Here is a 21640-nt window from a genome sequence, read left to right on the forward strand (position 1 = left end):
ACCGCCTGGTTGGAAGTGGGTCAGACATTAGCGACTCATTGCCATGCCGGCTGATCTTCTTCAGGGGTCGAAAACGTGGCAGCCGCAAAGTCTGTTCATCCACATTCTTCCGGCGAGAGTCTCCGATCCATGAATGCACCAATTTTGGCCATCGAAGTCGTTGAAACCTGTTGTGTATGCGAGGTGGATGACATCGTGGAACATGCAGACATGACAATCAAATAAGCTTCAGACATAGATCGTCTTAAGATATGCCTGCCAGAGGACAAGAGACGAAAACCAAATGCTTCGGCTTCTCCATCGGCCGAAGCTGTCTTCAAGCCGAAGGCAACGCCACCACACCTGGATCTGTGTCTTCAGCTCGAATCAACCACAAGGGAGGACAATATACCGCCCTAGGCTGACGATACCTTGCACCAACCAATGTCTGATGATCGTGGCTGGTATCTACGTTTACCATGACTCAGCTGGGCACAAGAAAGAGTCGGAAGGGCTGCTCGGCCTGCAAACAACGCCATGTGAAGTGCAATGAGGGGATACCATGCTCCAATTGCATACGCCGCAACGAAAGCTGTAGTCTTGCTGTCACTCCCTCACCTGCATCGGTAAGATCGTTTTACGTCAAACAGCTAACAATCAGACTCCCTCGTATCTAACACGACCTTTAGACATCTCGTGACGGTGACGATGCGCTGCCAAGCAACACGAATGAGTGGCTGCAGGACATGGAGCTGATGCAGTATTACTCAACTTACTTGACCAAGGAGCGAGTCTTATTCAAGAATGGCAGTGGCTTGCTGTGGCAGGAAGTTATACCCCAAGAGGCTCTCAAGCACGCCTTCCTGCTCCACGGTCTTCTCGCACTGTCTGCCTTACATCTGGCCTATAACCACCCAGAGCAGGCTTCGAGATGTCTGCGTATGTGTGATAGACATCAAGGAGCAGCCCTAGTCAAGTTTCGTGAAGCACTGAGCGGCGCGCTGACCGAAGAGAACAGCGCTGCACTGTTTGCCCTTGCGACAGTCATGTCAGTGCTATCGCTGGCCAGGTCGCATGCCATGGTCGCCTACAATCCAGAACCGAGGGCTCTTGATATGGATGCGATCTCCGAAGGGGTTGTCATGGCCCATGGCGTGAGGGCCATCACGAGCAGTGCTCATGAGTTTCTAGTGAAACATCCTCTCTCCCAGCTCTTCTACGGCTATACAATGCCGGACGAAGCACGAACCACAACATACCTACCAGAGTCGGTACTTTCTCATTTCACAGCAGTCGAGCAAATGCTCAGACAAAAGTGCGAAGCCGAGACCTTCAAAGCCTGCCTCGATGCTTGGAATGAACTCGTGGACATTTATCACCATCTAACATACTTCCTGCGACTCGGCCCAGTCGAGAGTGGCATCGTCTGGCGCTGGCCAGCTACTTTGTCCGAAGAAGCTACCAGGCTGATACAGACACGACATCCGCCTATGCTTGTTATCCTCGCGCATTATGCTGCTGCTAGTGGTCCTTTGCATGGTTCGTGGTTCGTTAATGAGTGGGGCAAGTTTGCGCTGCAAGGTGTGAGCTTGGTACTGGCTGACGATATGCAACATTGGCTTGAGTGGCCTTGGGAGCAGCTGAAGATGAACCTTGAGGTCCTTCTTTCGCTGGAGTGAGGGCGATATGGAGGCTGACCACGAACTACAAATCGTGATGCGGAGAATATCTCCTTTGGAAGCCATTCAGAGTCACACAATTCCTGCATAACTTCAAGATTGTTTATGCAGTGATCAAAAGTTTAGCCCAACACGAATATTAGCTTCACACAGAGGCTATGGACCGGCCCTTTTACGATGCTTTGCTTCTCTTCTCGCCGTTCTTTCGGCATCACGCAACTCAGCATTCGCCTTCTCAGCTTCTAGACCAGTCACGGTCTCCTCGTGCTTACGTGTCAGCTCCTTCCGCTTGATGAGGAACATAGCAACGCATCCCACGGCAGCGAAAGCGCAATACATGATCCACATTGGTTGCAGACTGTTCGCAAAGGCAACCCGGACTGCGTTCCTTGGGACTTGTGGAAGTTGTTCGATAAGGTTGGTCGCTGCGCCGATGTTGCCATTGAGGATCGATCCGGCTTGCTCAGGTGTAAGAATCGATCGGAGATGTGGAATCTTCTTTGCAAACGCGTTCTCGTACACTGCTTGGCCTACTACGATGGACATGCTGGTGAAGAGAGAGCGGACGAAAGTCAGCGCTGCAGTAGCGGTGCTGAGATCTCTAGGTGGAGTATGTGCCTGTAAAGCTACTAATGGCGACTGGAACAGAGGTCCGAACCCTAGGAATTCGTCAGTCAATGCAGGTTCTTCTTCCTACTTCGGAACTGAGGGTCTTACCAATGGCTGCAATGATTTGGTAAGGTATCAACTTGGCCCACGAACTGTGTGCATCCAAGTCGATGAGGAGACCGTAGCCAATGGTCATCAGAACGAAGCCAAAGTATATAGGTGGCAGATACTGGCCAGTCTTGCCGATGAAAAGTCCGTTAAGTGGTGATCCGACTGCAATCGACAATGCCGTTGGCAGGAGCCAAATGCCTGATTGGATTGGACTCGCACCCCGGACTGCTTGGAAGTACAGCGGCAGGTAGAAGGTTACGGGAATGAACACAAAACCGTGGAGAGAAGCGACGGCGAACGTTCCTTTGTTGCTTCGGCCTGCGAAGATTGATTGTGGCATAATTGGACTTCGAGCGGATCGCCATTCCCAGAAGAGAAATAACGCAAGAGTCGTGACGCCGAAACTGAGCAGGCATAGCACTTCAGCTGATTGCCATGGCGCTGAGACACCTCCAAGTCTGTTACCGCCGTCAGAATTGCTCTCAGTCAGAATTGGAATGTATACGTACTGCAGTCCGATCAGGAACATTATCGTACCGCCAATAACCAGGAGAACACCAATCCAATCGATCGCCTTGATACCAGCTAAGAGAGCAGTCTTCGGTGTCTTTACATCCAGGAATAGGAATAGTACAACGAGTGCGATACCGTCGATTGGCAGGTTGATGTAGAAGCACCTAATCGCCGCATTAGAGAGGACTACCGCGCTCATACTACGCGTATTACATACCATCGCCAGCTCGCGCCCTGGGTCAGGGCTCCACCTATCATCGGTCCTATGGCTAGAGATAAGGTCCAGATGCCTCCCATGGCTCCGTAGAATGCACCACGTATGCGGAGAGGTATTATGTCGCCTATGACAATGCTTACCAGCACGTTCAGACCACCCCCACCAATGCCTAGCCGCGAATTGTGTCAGTGTATCTGAGGTGGAAGAGCTAAGCAGGCTCTGGCAGCCCACCTTGTACATCTCGAGCCGCGATCAGCATTCCAATGCTATTCGAAAGTCCAGCAACCAATGATCCGATCAGAAAGACGAATTTCGCCGCGATGAGTACAGGCTTCCTTCCGAATATATCAGACACTTTCGCCCAGATCGGAGTCGAGGTGGCGTTTCCTAGCAGATATGCGCTACCCACCCAAGTATATCCTGAACTCGAGTGAAAGTGTTCTGCAATGCTCGGGAGTGCTGTAGTGACGATGGTGCTGTCGAGCGCGGAGAGGAAGAGGGCGAGGGCTAGTGCACACATGATGATGGCAATGCGGCCTTTCGTTCTGATAGGAGTCTGGTTATCGTTCGCTTCGCCATTGTCTGGTCCATTGTATCCATCCTTCTCGTACGAGGAGCGAATGGACCCTGGTGTATTCTCTGGTGATGTCTGCCTTTCGATATCGTCGTCGACATCTATCTCCGCGACTTTGCCCTTGGACTTCTGGTCTAGAGACATGGCACAATCTCTGCTTTGGCCGACCTTTGAGTGGTGGCTGTGGAAGAGTCGAGATAACTGCCAAAGGTTGGACGTTTGCTGGATGGCATGAGGCTCGTCTCGATGGTGCTGAACTCGGAGTGTGCTCAAGAAAAAGAAGTGCTATTCAGCATACGCATACATTTCATGTTGCCAAAGTTTACGTTGTGTGTCTTGAAATATCAAAGATCTGTCGAAAAATCATCGGCTGCCCACATAGACCGACCACCATCTTCCGAACATCTTTCGAGACCGAGCAGGCACGCTTTGAGTCTGCTGTTCCGTCTCTGAGTGCATTTTTGACGAGTCACAATTCCTCACATCTAGCGGAGTACAACGGTATCAGTATTCCTACTCGATGCGGGCTTGAGTAATGCAAGCCCATGTAATGCTCTTCGTACCGCGTTGGCGGCCATGTTTGCTCCGATTAGCCACCGTCCAAGACTGCACCAATGCAATTTAGTCTTGCATATAGTTTACTGATGCTCATTCTTTCAGATAGTGATAGGTCTTGTAGAGTTGCTGAAGCAATCGTATCAGTAGGGAGGAAACCTGTATAGGAGCAAGATTGATGATTCATCAATTCCCAAGAACCCACTTGGATCCTGCACTCAGCCACATCACTTCGCTACATCAATACCATGGCAATACTGTATCTGCCTCGACATGCTACGCTGATCTGCTATCATGTCCTCTCAAGCAGATGGACCACGAAGATTGAACAACGGTCTTTCCTGTAAGGAGTGTCATCGACGAAAGATCAAATGTGATAGAGTAAACATGACTGCTGGCGGTTTCTGCTCTGTAGATCCTCCGCTGACGCATGTGGTAGACACACCCATGCGGACGATGTTCGAAACTCAAGTTGACGTGCGAGCCGACTATCCGCAAACAACGTGCTAAGAATGGTACTGCTGCTGCGGAGCTTCGTCAACGTATCACAAAACTCGAGGCTCTTATTCAGACACTGCCCGATGTTCAGGCCGTGGTCGGGACATCCAATGGCATGACCCAGCAATCTTCCACAGGAGATGCTGCCAGCGAGACGCCTAGTAACGGCGCGAATGATGGTGTCGCGCTGCAGCAAAACTTGCAGAACTTGTCACGACTTGATCTCGAGAATCATCAAGTAGCTGGAAGCTTCTGGTCCACACTGACCTCCGAGGTAAGGGCCTTGGCGAACATACTGGAGCACGACGAGCATGACCAGGCAGATGGCCCGACTACGGAGAATATCTTGTCGTTGAATGAAGCACCATCTGCTCACACTCATCCGGCCACAAGCATCTTCGACAACGATCCAATATTAGCCACACTAAACTCGACACCGACGTCTCCTCAAGTACTATTGGAACTAGATACAGACGTGGAAATCATTCTGTATGAGGCTTATTTGGAGCATGTTCAGATCTATGGGAGGCTATGTAAGCACAACGATAGCCTGTCCTGACAACAACCTCACCATGCTGACACCTTCCAATGCGCAGTTCACATCCCCACTCTAGACTCGCTCGTGCGCGACAGAGGGTCATATATGGGTAAGCCTGCTAGCTCGCCATGCAATAGACTCTTAAGAGCAGCATTGATATATGCTGGTGCCAACGCTTTGACAAGAAGTGAATCAATCTCGATCAGTAGCAAAACTAAAGACAAGCTCGTTGGGGAGCTAAGGCTTGTGGTCGAATTTGCAATGCATCAAGCTGATCTAATGAATACTACCGACTTGTCCTCTGTGCAGGCACTGTGGCTGTACATCGTGAGTCTGGCCCATGCCACTTATCGTTCCCTATGGCTGACTTTAGCCTAGAGCTCATTAAGAGTACTTGATTCCACCCGACGGGCCTGGACGCTAGTCGGCTTACTGGTACGCATAGCTCGTGCACTCAATGTCCATCGAGATCAAGCAGGAGAAACACCATACCAAGCACAATTGCGAAGACGATTATGGTACAACGTTGTACAGGTCGACTTCTACTTATCTTTCGATCGAGGCGCGGAGCCAATCATACATCCGGACTCGTTCAGTAGATCGTTGCCATCGAATTGCAACGACGACGAATTTGGTGAGCATTCATTGAACGTGCCGAACCACAATGAACGCATTACGGACATGTCCGTGGCACTCATACAATTGGAAGGTGCAGCACTGTCCTTGCAAGCCGACCAGCCGAGACTCAATTGGCAAGACCGTCTGGACATTGTACGAGGCTTCGAGAAAAAATTGAAGGACATTGTTCTCCCTGCTTGCCCACTGGACCATCCGTCTCGCAATATGCTGGTAGGGATGGTGGAGGCTATCACTACGAGTCTGACACTGCGCGCTGTCAGGCCTTTCCACTATATTCACGGCTCTACTGCTCCGCCGCCTGTCAGCAGCCCCTGGGTAATGCAAATCGCGCTGGATCAACTTCGCTTTGGCGCTGCACTGTGGTCTACGCATACCGACGGTTGGCGAACACCACCATGGATTCCTTGGCATCCTATAGCCGTCGTACTTGCGGGGCTTTGCTCGATCCGTGACAACGTGCTTGCGGGTGAGGCTTGGAGACTCGTCACCCTGTCTTTGGACCACTATATGCCTGACATAGCTGATTCCAAGGATGGCATGTTGTGGAAGCCCATCGCAAGGCTCTACAAGAACGCTGTTGCTTTCAGAGATGCCAGTCCACTCAAGTCTCGAACCTCAGCTACCGGCTCAGACACATTGGACAGCATTCCTACACCCAATAAGCCGCTTTTCAGCTCCGAGAATTGGAGTCTTGACCTCTCAGCCCTGCCAGCCATAGAATCTCCTTCTGAGCCTATGGTTGTGATGCAGGATACGCCACAGCCTGACGATAGCTGGCTCGATTGGGAAGCCATTATGAAGGACATGGACGAGATCATGGCGGGTGATGACTGGAGTGGCTTCCCGTTTGTCACATCACAATAGCTACCCGTTAGCAACCAACTCCATTGCGAAGCAGGCGTTCTGCCATCTTGACATCAGGAGCTTCCGTTCTCTTTCCACCATTTCTCCGAGTCTTTCCACAACGCTTTGCACGACTCCCACTGGAGGCCTTTGCTCGGCAATCTGCCTTGAAAACCATTCTCGACCAACTCTTTCATCCTAGCCGTTGGGGTACTGGTCACCAGAGCGAAAAAGGCTATAAGTGCGTCGTCTGCTTGGGCCTTGTCAATCTCTGGGACTTCTGGATTCAGTTTATCGAGCCGAGACTTGAACATTCCATATCTTGGCACGTGCTGCATGTATATTGAGATTGGCAATCTTACGTTTGTGGTCGCCGGCTCTGTCTGTGGCTCTAGTGTCGTCTTCCTGTGTTCACCTGGCTGTACCGTCTTCTTAACACCTAGTCTGCTCGTGTAGGCGACTCGAGACGGCTTTGGTGCCGTGCACATTGACTGCCATCTCACGAACTCTTCCAGTAACGGAGCCATTTTCATATATAGTGTATGTCGTAGACTCGTGGATTCAGACGCGGACACGAAGTGAAGTTCGAGAGCAGGGAAAAATTGGAGCGTGTAATGTAACCAGACCGCGAGGCACGTCTGTCGCGGCGCGGTCAGGTTGGCAATGTCTGCGAGCTCAATACCGTGGGAGTGGTTGGGGCGCACATGGTAGCCAGTGAGATTCCATTCGCGACGACATCACCGCTGCAGGTCGTCTCATCTCTCGAACATGCTTCCGAACGTCTGAGAGAAAAAGTAAATCATCTGAGGCTTGACAGGGCTAAAGAGAGAACAACATGATAGCCTCGCTGTTCTACATAGTCAACGCCACCGGGAAATGACAAGTACGTCCGAGTATATCAGTCGGTAGTATGCAGAGCGTCTCCAACATACTTCGCCAAAGCAATCATCTTCTCTTCCTGCAACCGTCTACCCACAATCTGCAAACTCACATGCGCACCATCGTAGATTTCCGGATCGTCTGCGTGAGGGTCAGCATACCATATGCACAGTTGTAGAGCAGGCAAAAACTTACAAGAATCTTGTGTGTCCTGATCAAGCTCGTCAATCGCCTTGAAACCCTCGATCTTCTTGTCAACGTTCTTATCCACAGTCGTGACCGGCACAACAACAGAAGTGTAGTCCAACGTATTGACCCAGACAGAATAACCGTAATACTTGTACTGAGCGGGCCTTGCTGCTGCAAAGGGCGCCAAAGGACTAATCACAGCATCGACAGGCCTTCCAGTGCCGGACATCTCAGCTGTGCTGTTCCAGTACTCCATATACTCCTTTTGCAGCTCGCGTTTCGTGATATTGGCGGCCATGATGTCTGAAGCATTTGCTTCTGGTGCTGGAGTGACCATTACTTGAGGCGCGGGCTCCTCGCCGGAAAGTGCAAAATCAGCAATTGCGTCCGCGCTGCCGTTGAAGTTCCAGATCTTGTAGCAGACTTCCGAAAGCTTCTTGTGAGGCGGAGGCTTCCATTCGATGATATTATGGCCGAGTTTCTCGAGCGTGTGCACCATGATGTCCAATGCGCGAGCAATAGGTGGATGGACAGCGCACGCGCCATCGTGGCGAATCACGCCGAAGGATAACTGCGACTTGATGCGACGCAGTGGATCTGAGATAGCCAGATGGGCATCATCTCGCCATGGGAGCTCGACGAGTAGCGGATCATGGAGCCAGGGATCGGTGCTAAGGAGACCTTGGACGACAAGCTTGAGAGCATCGGCCGATGTCGCCAGGGGTCCAACGACAGAAAGGATGCTGTTCTGGCCGTCCATGCTATTCGCCATGCCCTCGTACGGTAGACGACCATGAGATGGACGCAGGCCGTACAAACCGTTGAACGCAGCTGGAATCCGGATTGAGCCACCAATGTCAGTGCCGAAGCCAACTGGGCTTCCTCTGAGACCGATCAGAGCACCCTCTCCACCGGATGACCCTCCAGAGGACAGATTACGATTCTTTGGATTCCACGTGTAGCCGATAACATTGTTGACGGTCTCACCACACATCAATGTATGAGGCACAGAAGTCTTGCAGTATAGCGTAGCACCCAGGCTTCGCAGTTCTCTGACCATTTCGGACTCGTAGTTCTTCTCCTTGCCAGTCCCAGTCTTACCTTGGAAGTTGCCAATCCAGCCAACGTAGCCCATGTGCGTATCGACGTCCTTGACGTGGAACTGGTCTTTCAAGCTTACCGGAAGACCATGTAGTAGGCCAATAGGTTGCTTGTTCTTGGCAAAGTACTCGTCTGCTCTTTCAGCATCCTTGATAGCCTGATCAAAGAAGATCTCATGCAAGCAGTTTACTAGCTGATGCGCCAACGCTGCTCGATGGCAGAAAGCCTTTGCGACCTCCACAGCACTCCATGCTCCCGACGTTGTCTTGTTGACGATACCGACTGCGTCCGTCTCCGTAATAGCGATCTCTTGCTTCGAAAGATATTGGTGAAGATATGTGCCAGTGATGTCTCGTTGCTCTTCTGCTGTAGGTATATGCTCCAGACGCCATTCTTCCGGTATTAATGCGAGGACTGATGCCGCCTTCTCTTGCCCTTTCTGCTTCCACTCTGGGACTTCCGATTGAGACATGACGGTGAGAATAAAAAAGCAGACTGATAGGGAGAGGGAAGAGGGAAACAAGCTCCGCAATGAAACAGGCCAGACCTATACTACTAGCATTGTGATTATGAGGTCGTCGACCACATTCGTCAATAGTTACCACACTCGGCAATAGGCATACCAGAGTTCCACTTGAGCTATCGACCTTCCACATGGAGCTCAGATCGGTGGCCTAGGTGGGGTCGCAGTATCTTTGGGCGAGGGGGGCCGCTGCGCTATAGAACGCCAGCCAAGGCAGTTGGCTTTACGACAAGACACGTCGGGGCCAATGATGGCCTGGACGACCTGTCAAGCCACACGCGTGAAGCAAAGCTGGAGCTGTATCGCGGGCCGATGTCGATGCTGCCAATCGAGGCCTGGTGAGCTTCATCGAATCTCGCGTGGATACGTAGACGCATAACACCATCTGAAGACCAAAGAACTGTGGTGGGTGGTCTGCATATCATAACACGCGGCCGTGCCGGCGGATACGTAGCGTTGAAGGATCTCAGAACGATTTGTCGATAGGAGAGGAAAGCAAGCTTGCAGGAAAAGAAGCCACAAAGTGCACGAGCCACCACCACCACGACCACGACCATGGCATGAGCATGAGTGCTCTGGCATATCTAGATTGAAAACGATGATATGATTTCTTATGTAGCTGAAGCACCACTCCTGATACGCATAACTCCCCAGATGCCTCCGTATCGGCGCGAGACTCGCTCTTCTGCAGTTGATGACATTCTCCACTCGGCGTGCCCTCCATGTCAATTTGACCAAGGGAAGCGATAGATACGCAGGCAGACTCACGATCTGATGAGCTACCCCGTGGAAAGGTTTTCGGGAACCAGTGTCCCAGCAAATGAATGTGCCCATGCGATCAACAGCTCGCGCTTGAAACCCTCCAAAAGTCTTGATCACCGCGGGTTGCTCAAGTCATATAGCCTCCGGCCTGATGGACTTCTACCAGAGGCCCGTTGACGGCCGAATCCTGCGCAAAGGATCCGGCGCAAAGTGCAAAGATTCGGGCTTCGCAACCAATCTCGATTGATGCCGTTCCATGATGTGTCATTGCGGACGGAGATGAAACGATACTTCATGCTGCAGGATATCGTACAGCCAACTGTTCGTGATACACAACTCGAGCTCGTTGGCGCTGTCACGGTCCCGGTCTCGATCGAGGAACTCTCTTCATCCCTACGAGACCCTGGTCAAATCTGGGATCCATTCAGAACCGGGGCAGGAGCGGCGCCAGTCATCGGTCGACGTCGAGTGCTCCACGCGCTGCAGGCCATGGTTCTGGTTGAAGATCAACGCAGCAACGCAGCCGGTCGAGTTGCAGAACAGGAGCAATTGCAACTGGATATCGAGTCTCGAAAGGCTGATATGACTGACCTGGACCAAGGTAAGGAAGAGAACAAGCAAGCAAGCAGACAACTGCAGCGATGGCTTGAGCAAGCTCAAGTTTCGCTCGAAGCCAATCGTACGTCGCTAGATTCCGCTCGATTGCGGCTTAGCAGAGGTGAAGCAAGGCTTAAATGTATGCTCAAGGAGCTGCTTCGTGATATTGCAGGGGAAGACACAGCTGGGCGTTTGAACGACGAAAATCTGCATAGCTTGCTTTTCGGGATTTCTGGACCCGAGGAACAGTCCACGAAACCAAGCGGGCAGGAGTTTGAGCCACTAGTCCAGAAACTTGTTGATGGCGAACAGCCGCCACTCGACACACCCTCAGCTGAGAAGCCTCACTTCGGAGTGGCAGGTCCCAAACATGAGGAGAATGATCCTATTGAGGAGGAAGCTGAGAGAAACAAGGCGAAGCAAGAAGGGATACCACAGACTGAGGCGCCGCAAGCCGGAGCTCGTGACCAAGATGGCTCGATGATGCCAGCATCTATACGTCCTCTTTTCGAGGCATTGAACAATGGTGGCGACTTTAGATCTTTCATGATAGAAGCTCGTGACGTCCTTGTTGCCGAGTGTCTCTCCGCCGAGGCGGCCATTAAGAACATCGCGGCAACTACTTCGAGATGCTCGAGGATCACCAGGCTGGTCGGGATCCATGGTTACCAGGCTGGACACCAATATGGTCCATTGAAGAGCTCGATATAGCTCACTTGCGCGAGTGGACGCGGCTCACGAGCCTGACTTCCAAGAGCTGGAATAGTATGTTAAAGCATATGCGCTTCTGTGGTTGGGCAGGTGTAGAACCGCTACATTGGGAGGAATCGGGCTTCTGGCAGCCAGGATCCATACATCCCGATTCTGATATCGAGCGAGGAATGATCCAGAGCGCACCAGTCGACAGAATCTTCAGGTGGCGATCGAATACCCCGTACATACGGCGATCTCCTAACAAGGCCTCCCGAGGCGATATGTAACGATATGGGACTCAAGGGAGATCTTCCAGTAGACTGGCCAACCGACGAGCAGGTATTCCAACCCACTTCCAGAACTGTTACCGGATGATAGCCTGACTGCTGTGGCACTGGAATATGACGTCGAGCGTAACCGAAAATATGCCGGGAAACGAGCACAAGGCTGGACCTTGCCGCAAACAGACGCTCGAATTGATGCTAGCCAATGCCAGCCGATGAACAGCCATATGATGTGAGCAGGATCTCACGGGTAGTTGAGTCTGATATTGTAGGAGAAACGTGTGCTTTCGAGCAGTAGTGCAGACCTTTCACGCGTCAAGAATATGGCCGCCATATTCTGATGAAGCCATCGTCTTGCTTGGTAGCTCGATCTTAGTCGGACATCGTTGTCGTGGTGTGGTTGATGGTTGACAAGGCGAAAGAGCAAAGACGAGAGGCAGCTGAGAAAGCGAAAGTGACAATGCGACCTGTCAGCTCGGCCGAGGTCGGCCGAGAGCTTGGAAGTGGGACATGCTCTCTCCGATGCCTCCAGCATTTGCCAATACTTATCACCAGGCTTCAGCTCCACTGTCAAATGGTCATGTCGACCTAACAGAATCATGGTTCGTGTAAAGCTACACTCGTATGAAAATCATGACTTCGTAAGCACCAGATCATATGCAGCTAATCTACACTTCTCTCCAAGTCATTCCAGGTCTCTCCTGAGCAGGCGTTGGTGCCGCATTATCATCTCCGAACGGATCGTCGTCCTCCTCCTCATCTGCTGCGACAGGTTGTGCAAAACTAGGCTTCGGTGGCATAGCTATATTCGCGGGAGGTGCAGCAGGAGCAGCTGTAGGCCGCGGAGGCTTGACTGGTGCAGCCGCTCCATCATCGAGTCTCAGCCCTGCCAGCTGCTGTTGCGTATCTGCCGAGACGTTCCTGGTGTGCTTCGCCACCGCAGCTTCCACTTCACTGTCGCTATCTTCGTCAATGCTCCGATCCATGATCTCGTATGCGGTCAAAGCTTTGACGAGCTCATCGTTGGCGTTGACTAGACTTCCGATCCACTCGTCAGACTCTACCTGCTGGATATACAGCAAGATCTGACGACGAAGGGTCTTGCAAGTTTCGAAGCGGTTGACGACTTCTTTGTTCTCGGAGACTCGCTCGTTCTCACGATTGACCAGTTGCAAGCCGTTGAGTAGGTTTGTGGATGCGATCGAGGAACGTGCAATGCAGTTGGTCATGTTCTCCTTTTCCCGCGCCAGGTTGAAGCTCTTGTTCTGCCCTCCATGGCTGAACTTGTTTTTGCCCTTGGTTAGCTTGGCGCTGAAACTGGAGTGCGTAGGTGTGAGTGTGACAGGTCGAGAAGGGGCATTGACAGCGCTTGCTACAAGCGGCCGAGGAGCAGCGGAGGCATGACTACGTCGTACAGATGCAGCTGATGGCTCAAGAGCATCGAACGGCGACTCTCCATCCGAGTCATGAGGTTCAGTATCGCGGAGCACCTTCTGCCTAGCGGCTACCGGACGCTGCGTCTTTGGGAGCTCTTTGTATAGACTGGCGATGTTCTCAAGTCCAGGAGTCCCTTTGTAGGCGTTTGCCCACTGTATGTAAAAGGCTTGGCATTTCTTGCGGACGAGTGGGTCCACAGTGTCTTCCCGTGGCATGAGACGTAGTCGCTCCAATAGGGCCTCATCCGCAAAAGCCCGTTGGAAGCGGGAACCGGCGTTCTGTATGAGTCCATCCAGGATAACTAGAGCTCTGATTTGCCTGTGTGGACTGCCGTACTTGCTGGGTCGAGTCAGTAATGTGCTCACGGCGACTGATTGACATTACTCACAGCTTCTTCCTCAGCGCTCTCGCAGCTTCGGTCGGTCCGGATGACTGTATACGTATGACTTCGACCAGATCGATAATGCCACCGACATCGTCCTCTTCGTACTGCTCGCTTGTGAGACGGTCGATCTGGACCGTCACAGCCGTAAATGGCTTCTTCTGTGATGAATCAGCAATGAGCTTTTCTCATTCGATATTACGAGCGTACATCACGAAACATGGCCATATTCACCAACAATAGTCAACTGCTGCCTCAGGGTAGTTTTGTGCTTGACTCAAACAGGCAACAACTACCAGACTCTCTTCGGACGTCGTAGTTTAGGACGAGATGCTCGGTGTCGATGAATTCCTTTCACATCGGTCTTGCGATCTTTTCAAGGTCGTGAGTTACAGAACCTCTATCATGATCACAATCTGGCTCCCCAGCTCAAGAACCTGAAGTGGAGCAAACTTTCCGCTCCACCCGGACCCGATTGACGTCTGGATGTTGGCGATGACATTCCTACCACCGTAACAGCAGTCCACCTTATAAAGAAGGGTCGATAAGATTCTGCTACAGTACGCAGCTTACGAAGAAGTTTGGGAGGCGAGTCACACAACGAGTCTGGGCCATCAGGAGAGATGTCTCACGACAAGCCCATCCACCACAGAATAACGCCGCAGGACGTGCACAGCAACTGCTAGAAGGACGAGAATCATAAGTCTTCGTGATATCATGAGTATATGCCACCAACGCCTCGCTAAAGCAAAACACAATGGATAAATACCCACCATAAATCAACGGAGCATCAATCATGAGGTCCTACTCAATACTCATCTTCATCAACCCATCGTTCGTATCAACCATCCCCTGCATCCCCAACTTCCTCCCCTGCGCCGGCAGCACATTCGCACCGGCCACACCGGCCGCAGCCCCACCATTATTCGACCTCACATTCGAGATCTGCTGCTGCTGCTGCTGCTGAGACTGCTGCGAGCTCGACTCCGAAGAGCCCTGCCCACCTGCCTTCCTCTCCGGCGGCTGACCCCAGAGATCCCCACTAGCCCTCTGCGAAGGCGAATGCGTAAGCACAGGACTGTTCTGCGCACTCAAGCCCGGCGAAACAGCCCGTCGTTTAATAGTTGCAATATCCGAATCGTCTTCCCTTCTGCGTTTGAATTTCCTCAGCACAACATCGTCGTTCATCGTATGGTTGGTGGTAGTGCCGTTTAGCGCACTACTGCTGGGCAAGGGGAAGGCATCCGAGGCATCGCTCGCCGAGCTCCTAGCTCGTGGACGGCGCCAGAAGATATCGTTCGGATTGTTTGAAACAGCGGGCGCGGGAGAGTCCATGTTGATGTCTGACATTGCACTGCTGCTTTGATGGCGGAAGGCTGGAGGAGGCGGGGTGCGCATTGAAGGGTCAAAGCGGTTCCAGTAGTTCAGACCACCTCCATTGCGCGAGGCGTGCGTGGCGAAGTTCATGCCGAGGCCTCTGCCTGCAGTGGGTAGATCGCTGTCTAGGTCTTGGCCGAAGTCTTCTTGCGCGCTTTCGGGTACGGCTGGTAGCATGGTGGGACTCGAGGCGGCTGTGCCTGTGCCTGGTCGTACGTCATGTGCGAGATCAAGGTCGGGGATGCTATTATCACGTTCGCGAACTTGCTTGATTGTCTCGCTCTCCCGTCTGATTTCTGTATCCACTGGTGCAGCTTCTTCCAACAATGCAGCTCTGATCCTAGCGAATCCTTTCGTCTTCGGTAGCAGATTTCCTCGTCTTGTCACCGCGCGCCGGATAACACCTGGCGTACTCGGCGCCGTAAGTGAAGCCTCATCTCCACTGTCGTTTCCACTACTCAACTGCAACCCATCAGTGCCCAGCGCCAAACTCTCCCTTCTACTTCTCGCAGCATTCGCCTGCCAAGGAAAGTATCCACCGTTATACCCACTACCCTCAATACTCCTCATCGGCGGTGGAGAAGTCGCTCGAGGTGAAGCTATCGAGCTGTAACCACTATTACTCGCACTGCTCGAGCTCTTCCTACTCTTCTTCCCGGTCTTGTTCAATCTCGTCCTCCGTATGGTCTTCATCAAAGAAGACTGAGCAGGCGAAAAGTTGCTACCGGTACCCCACGTCGCACTCCCGCTGGGTGTGAGAGGACCAGTAAAAGGTGTAGGCGCCGTTGGGTTCTGGATCTTATGCACCTGCGGTGTTGTGAAGATACTATCTTCCTGGTCCTCGCCCCCCATACTCGCGTCTCCATCACTGTCCGAGCTCTCACTTTCCGATGCCATCATGTTAACGCTTCCAACTGAACTGCTGACTGTGCTTCGTCCAAGCGCGAGTGAACTCCACGGTGCACTACCCAGTCCACTTACTCCCGGCGAGTCCAGCATCATACTACTCATACTCCTCTTCCTCAGCGGAATCGGGACTCCTTTATGAGTGATGACAGGAGAAGAGTCCGGACTATTCACCTCAGCCACGGTCGAATGATGCAAATTCGTGCTGGCTCTCGAGAAATCCAAACCACGTGAATGTCGCGGTAAGCTCGTAGCAGGACTAGCATTCAACTTCTCGCTCTGCATGTATATATCCTTCTCGTCCAGCTTTGGGCTGAGTGGTACAGCGGGTCGTTGGAAGTGTGCGGGTGAGGGCATATCAAGCCTAGCCGGCATCTGTAGGCTCAAACCTCGAGCGAGGAAGTCGGGACGACGAATGCCAGACAGTGAGAGCTTGCTGGCGGGAGTCGTGGGTACGGCATGGTCGTCTTTACTACCCTGCCGGGCTCGTTCGCGGAATGTTGGTGATGGTTGGAGTGGTGCTTGAGCAGGAGGGTCTGATAGTGATCGGGACTTGGAAGGTGTACTCGCCGTACCGCCTTCCAGAGGCGATACGGAGTCATTTGCGCTTGCCATGATTTTGTCCATTGCGATTGTCGTTGCTGGATCGTGTTCATTACAGTGTCGCTCCTTGGCTCATCGCCTTGAGCCTGCGCTATGCGACCTGACTACTAGTCATTGCACTGTGCCTCAAGCTATTGATCATCGGGAGAAGGCAGTGGAATGTTGATGAGTGCCACAGCACATATGTATAACCGTGAATTGATCACTGCAGAAAGTCTACCGCGACATTAATATCAACGCCTCTACATGCGCGCGTGGAGCTCCCCACATTGCTGCGGAAGCATGTCCGAGGTTGGACAAGCCAATTATACCACCACATTAAATCATGTGGCCATAAGTTATTTTGCCAGTGTAGCACACCATACATCGCCATGTACCGTGAAATGGCCACATCACATCAGATTGATACTCTCGCGTCGTAGCCTTCATTCAGCCTCATTTAACCACGGCTCCCCGCCAGGCCTCGCACAGATGCCGGCAACGCTCTCGACATCCTCCCACGTCGCCTCCCAAATACTTAGGATCTCAAGCTTCCATTTCTGCCCATCAGGCTTCATCCTCCCTATCAGCCGACACATGATGCCCTCGGACCTTCCGACAAGGAAAGCCTTGCTATCAAGCTCCCACAGCCGACTTTGGTCCCACAAGTCAAACGTCCCGTTCACATGAGGAGGGTTATCGTGGTATAGATCGTGTAAGACAAAGTGCTGGTGGCGTCCTGGCTTTTCTTCACGCCACGACTGCATGACGCGTGCGTAGAGCTCCAGTAGGACCGTCTTATTCTCCCGCACAGCTTGGCAGCCCACGTTCAAAGCCTCGCCCACGCGGAAGCAAGTACGCAGGAGAGCACTATTTGAGGCGCCGAAGATCGGTGAGCGGTCGAGCACAGGCTTGGGAAATGGCTTTCGGACGATCGTCTTCGCGGAATTCTGCTGCGCCACTTTCAACTCATGAAGGATCTTCTTCTCAGCATCGGTCAGTAGTGCGCCTCCGTAATCTTCGTCGTGCTCGACTTCTCGCGCATTGTGCTTGCGATCGCGAGATGGTGGTGCTGGGCTTCTTGGGGGAGGAATATGATCAATGTCCGGTCCCTCCTCGTCCGACGCGTGGCTGTTGAAGAAGTCTTCCTCTGTCTGTATCTCATCCTGAGCTAGCTTCTTGACCTTGCGGGCAGGCTGTCTGCGAGTGCTAGTTGGTGCGGGCTCATCCGAATTGCACGGCGTTGGCAGTTGTGTAGAGTTAACGACCGGGATAGCAACCGCGTATGCCTTGTCGACTGCAAGAGCTCCACTGTCAAATTCTGTTGTTATCTGCTCAAACAGCAAATCGAGCCCGTCTTCTTCCTCGGCTGGTGATAGTCTTGGTGCACAAGCAGTCTTCTTGCTGTTTCTTCGATGTGTACGTGGCGTGAGAAATAGCCGAGGCATGTCGAGACCCTCGAGCGGCGTGTTTGTTCCAAAGTGACTGTCGTAAAGAGTTGTGCCATACCCCTGAGCAGCTGATAGTACGTTCATGGACGTCAGTGGTGCCGATTGCTGGACTTTTTCCATCGACGTTGCAGGAGCATAACCAAGCTGCGAGATGTCTGGCTGCATCTGTGCTGTGGCATTGCTGCCCGAACCTTCGGGGGCTCCTTTATTGCGCTTGGTCTTGGTACTTGCCACTTGCTTTGAACGAGAAGACGACGGCTTTGAAGCTTTGGCTACCTCCTTCAGTACTTTGACTGGAGCATCCTCTGCTAGAGTAGGAGTGTCATCAATGTGTCCGTCAGTCTTCTGCCGTTTCGAGGTTGTCGCTTTTGTGTCAGTGCTTGCTCGCTTTCTGGTCTTTTTGGTCGTTTTCTCTCCACCTGGAGCATCGGCCGTTCGCCCGGCAGCCGAGCTGACGGCCTCGACGTTCCTTATCGTCGGGGTCTGTTGAGTTGTATCACGTACTATGCCTCCAGGCACGCTTGCTGTTGGAGCAGGCGCGTTGATCGGCGTGAAACCTGAACTTTGTGGCATTGGTTGCCGAACACCCGCCTCGTCCCACCCTTTCCACGCCGGCATGTTGAATGCTGACCACGCTGGATAAGCAAAGGATGTGGTGGAGTGTCGTGATGTTTGAGCAAGTGAAGTCAAGTCATCCCCGTCGAGGCAGACCATGTCCCGGAGCGGGGAAACATATACTCCGAAATATGCTCACGACCTCGCTGCCCTCGTTCTTGCTGCTATTTAATACCGTGAGTTATAGGTCAGAGCACGACCAGGACGTCAATATGAGCTCCAAGTCCAGCACAGTAGCTTCATTTGTCGAGGCAGCACCCCCGGGAGAGGTTGGTAGGATCAGCCCAACGTCAAGATCATGAACCCCAAGCTAATTGGTATAGCTCTCGAATGTTGTCGCAGGTATGGATATGTCCTGCCAACCGATCAAAAGTACAGTCACTGAGCCCGCTCCATAGACATCAAAGCATTGTCCCCGAATGAGGTCTCGTCGTTAGGCCCAGCATTCCAGAAGTACAACGAAGAGCAATATGCTACGATCAAGATCCCTGGCAGTAGCGAGGCGGTACGAGCACCACCCAGCTGGTACACAGCTTCGACTGATAGTGTCAGGTCCTAATCAGCCCATACAACTCGTTGGGAAGCGGAAGATACTTCGACACAGCGAACCAGACGTCCTTTGAAGTCGATCATGCTGCACAAGTACAGTCACCATTACTAGCTTACGTATCTATGAGCTGACGTCTGCATAGACCGCTTCAGGAGCGCAATCGCATCCACTAGAATCACCACACGCCGACACCATCAAATCACTACAGAAATCCTTCTCTGCAGCAGCATCCGAGCACTTCCCGTCCTCCACAATCGGCATATACCCCAACGACTCCAACTCAAGCATCGCCATCCTCCTCGTAGCGAACAAATACTCACCTCAGAACTTCTGGAACGGCCGATGGCGCTCTACATACCACCTCACTCCCTCCAACAACAGCGTCACTGGCTCAATCAAGGTGGACGTGCACTACTACGAAGACGGTAACGTGAGGATGAGCACAAGCCGAAAGGTTGAGCTCAGCAGCAGTAGCGCGGATGGAATAGTAAGGGAGATTGCAAAGGCGGAGAATAAGTTCCAGGAGGAGCTGAACAGGGCGTTCACGACATTAGCAGAGGGCAGCTTCAAGGGTTTGAGAAGGCAGCTGCCGGTGACACGACAAAAAGTGGAATGGGAGAAGATTGGTGGGTATAGATTAGGACAGGATATCGGTGGTGGGCGCTCGAAGTGAGGCATGATATGACGCTGCTGTCCAGAGTGTCGTTGCTTGCACGCCCATGAAGATCGGTATCCTTGCCAGCAATTCAAAGCTCAAAAGCCTGTGACACGGTCTTCAAGTTCTTTCTCGCCTTTGCTACTTTCTCACTGCATGATATGACAAGCAAAACCGTGGCGGGCGGAGCACGAGCATATCTCTGCGGTCTCGAGCAGTACGGAGCGGTTGCGTATAGACCTCGTCGGGGCATGCTCTCCTGCGACATAGTTAGGTTTTGATCGTCGCCACTCTTGTTGGCTTGAGCAGGATGCGAAGTCATCACAATCTCGATCCTACTGGTGGGACACTAATCCCATCACTGGAGTACATTGACTTGTAGCAGGCATAACCGAAGCATGCATCATACGATATGAGAGATTTGCCGTGGTCATGCCAATGCAAGGGTGGTTTTACTGAGGCCATAAGCAGTATAACGCACACGGCGAGATTGATTGAAACAAGTGCCATGTACCTGATGGATTATTCAGAAGGCCGGACATCTTCGAGCTAGATATCTGAGTGGCATGGCATGCCCAAAATGCACTATCTCTGTGCACGTCCGTCCGCCCTCGTGTTGCTAGGTTTCTCCCAACATAATCCAGGTCCCGCACAAACCGCTACGCTTCAGGTCACATTGACTGCTCCGTCCTGGGGCCGCTCACATCACAGTACAAGGGATGCAGCAGCTGTGAAGAACGTCAGCAAGCTATCAGACCCGATCCTGACAGTCGTTCTTACAATTCACAGTCGCTGGGAATTTGATTAGCGGGCTATCACAACCGAGACGGAAGGAGTGATTTCTTACCAGTTGGGCCCGCAGGGAATATCAATGCACTATGGCTTTCGTTAGCAGGAGGCGAGAAATGGTTGGGCCCTTCCCACAGTAGGCGTATGTGTACTTACTGGTCTCGGTTGGCCTGGCTTGACGAGCTTGATGGGCTTGGCCGCCAAAATGGGCGCGGTGGTGTCGTTGTGTTGGCACATTTTCACTGAGGTCTGCCATTCGGTGTCAGCAGGTGTTATGAGCTTCATGAGCGACAGTGTCATTGCATCGAACTTACTATGCTGTGCTGCGTAGATTGCTTTGAATGATTCTCGACTGTCTTCTCTGGACTTCGTGAGGGTAAACTGTTGGTGTCGTATTATATAAAGAAGGCGCAGATTGTAACGCAATGGAAGAATAATGAGAATGAGGCTATGCTAGTGGTTCGTGACTGCGGATATGAGCTGTCGTCGCAAGCTTGTTTCATCACGCCACTCCAAGCCAGCAAGCACTTTCGGCCGGCACGAGACGCGCGTTGACATCATAGCGCAGGAACATCTCATAGGAGATGAAGCGATAAGATGTAAGGTGATTATAGTGGAATCAAATACATGGCAGAACTCTTATACTATAGCGTCTCTGCCTAGTCCTACATATCAATCTCTACATAGTCAAGTAGCCCAAGTACATGCGTCGAAGATGATCTGTCGTGATCTAGCATACCATCGTACCCGATACCTTTATCCAACACTCATCCGCCCGACATAATATTCCCAAAATTGCATATCATCGTACAACCCCAGTCATCCCCCAAATCCTTTCATCCCAGCTAGACAACACCGCAATCATCCAAAACACCACATCAAACCCAAACTAAACTACACCTCCCAAACCATCCCACTCACGATCCAATACCCAACCCTCTCCCTCCGCCAAGACTCCTGCTCCCACCAAGACTGCTCCCACCACCCCCCCCACCCCCCCCCCCCCCCCCCCCCAACCCCCCCCCCCCCCCCAAAACAACCCCCCCCCCCTTTATTATTGTTAAGTGTTTGTTGTATTTTTTGTTTTTTTTTATTACCTCGGCAGAGTTATGG

The 21640-nt window shown here is 52.2% G+C and overlaps 10 protein-coding genes across 10 annotated transcripts; 4 read left to right on the forward strand and 6 right to left on the reverse strand.

The window, feature by feature from the left end:
- Positions 1–458: 458 nt before the first annotated feature.
- On the forward strand, positions 459–1658 carry LTS14_008742 (uncharacterized protein; the record flags this gene model as incomplete). Its single annotated transcript, XM_064841428.1, has 2 exons — positions 459–605; positions 669–1658. 2 exons carry the CDS (start codon positions 459–461, stop codon positions 1656–1658), a joined length of 1137 nt encoding a protein of 378 aa, XP_064690919.1.
- A 156-nt stretch (positions 1659–1814) lies between these two features.
- On the reverse strand, positions 1815–3826 carry LTS14_008743 (uncharacterized protein; the record flags this gene model as incomplete). Its single annotated transcript, XM_064841429.1, has 5 exons — positions 1815–2317; positions 2376–2836; positions 2888–3055; positions 3109–3277; positions 3340–3826. The coding sequence occupies 5 exons, from the start codon at positions 3824–3826 to the stop codon at positions 1815–1817; spliced, it is 1788 nt and encodes a 595-aa protein (XP_064690920.1).
- Positions 3827–4850: 1024 nt separating this feature from the next.
- Positions 4851–6776, forward strand: LTS14_008744 (uncharacterized protein; the record flags this gene model as incomplete). Its single annotated transcript, XM_064841430.1, has 3 exons — positions 4851–5268; positions 5332–5600; positions 5652–6776. The coding sequence occupies 3 exons, from the start codon at positions 4851–4853 to the stop codon at positions 6774–6776; spliced, it is 1812 nt and encodes a 603-aa protein (XP_064690921.1).
- Positions 6777–6829: 53 nt separating this feature from the next.
- On the reverse strand, positions 6830–7282 carry LTS14_008745 (uncharacterized protein; the record flags this gene model as incomplete). Its single annotated transcript, XM_064841431.1, has 2 exons — positions 6830–7087; positions 7118–7282. The coding sequence occupies 2 exons, from the start codon at positions 7280–7282 to the stop codon at positions 6830–6832; spliced, it is 423 nt and encodes a 140-aa protein (XP_064690922.1).
- Positions 7283–7653: 371 nt separating this feature from the next.
- On the reverse strand, positions 7654–9396 carry LTS14_008746 (uncharacterized protein; the record flags this gene model as incomplete). The annotated part of the gene is made up of 2 exons (XM_064841432.1): positions 7654–7775; positions 7830–9396. 2 exons carry the CDS (start codon positions 9394–9396, stop codon positions 7654–7656), a joined length of 1689 nt encoding a protein of 562 aa, XP_064690923.1.
- Positions 9397–10455: 1059 nt separating this feature from the next.
- On the forward strand, positions 10456–11517 carry LTS14_008747 (uncharacterized protein; the record flags this gene model as incomplete). The annotated part of the gene is made up of 2 exons (XM_064841433.1): positions 10456–10888; positions 10979–11517. The coding sequence occupies 2 exons, from the start codon at positions 10456–10458 to the stop codon at positions 11515–11517; spliced, it is 972 nt and encodes a 323-aa protein (XP_064690924.1).
- Positions 11518–12451: 934 nt separating this feature from the next.
- LTS14_008748 (uncharacterized protein) lies at positions 12452–13830 on the reverse strand (the record flags this gene model as incomplete). The annotated part of the gene is made up of 3 exons (XM_064841434.1): positions 12452–13559; positions 13609–13763; positions 13813–13830. The coding sequence occupies 3 exons, from the start codon at positions 13828–13830 to the stop codon at positions 12452–12454; spliced, it is 1281 nt and encodes a 426-aa protein (XP_064690925.1).
- Positions 13831–14406: 576 nt separating this feature from the next.
- LTS14_008749 (uncharacterized protein) lies at positions 14407–16512 on the reverse strand (the record flags this gene model as incomplete). Its single annotated transcript, XM_064841435.1, has 1 exon — positions 14407–16512. The coding sequence occupies one exon, from the start codon at positions 16510–16512 to the stop codon at positions 14407–14409; it is 2106 nt and encodes a 701-aa protein (XP_064690926.1).
- Positions 16513–16913: 401 nt separating this feature from the next.
- Positions 16914–18536, reverse strand: LTS14_008750 (uncharacterized protein; the record flags this gene model as incomplete). Its single annotated transcript, XM_064841436.1, has 1 exon — positions 16914–18536. The coding sequence occupies one exon, from the start codon at positions 18534–18536 to the stop codon at positions 16914–16916; it is 1623 nt and encodes a 540-aa protein (XP_064690927.1).
- Positions 18537–18745: 209 nt separating this feature from the next.
- Positions 18746–19756, forward strand: CAP1 (F-actin-capping protein subunit alpha; the record flags this gene model as incomplete). Its single annotated transcript, XM_064841437.1, has 4 exons — positions 18746–18802; positions 18857–18875; positions 18932–19038; positions 19226–19756. The coding sequence occupies 4 exons, from the start codon at positions 18746–18748 to the stop codon at positions 19754–19756; spliced, it is 714 nt and encodes a 237-aa protein (XP_064690928.1).
- Between the last annotated feature and the right edge of the window lie 1884 nt (positions 19757–21640).

The sequence above is a fragment of the Recurvomyces mirabilis genome, assembly GCF_035927965.1.
Source record: "Recurvomyces mirabilis strain CCFEE 5264 chromosome Unknown scaffold_27, whole genome shotgun sequence".
Classification (NCBI taxonomy): domain Eukaryota; kingdom Fungi; phylum Ascomycota; class Dothideomycetes; order Mycosphaerellales; family Teratosphaeriaceae; genus Recurvomyces; species Recurvomyces mirabilis.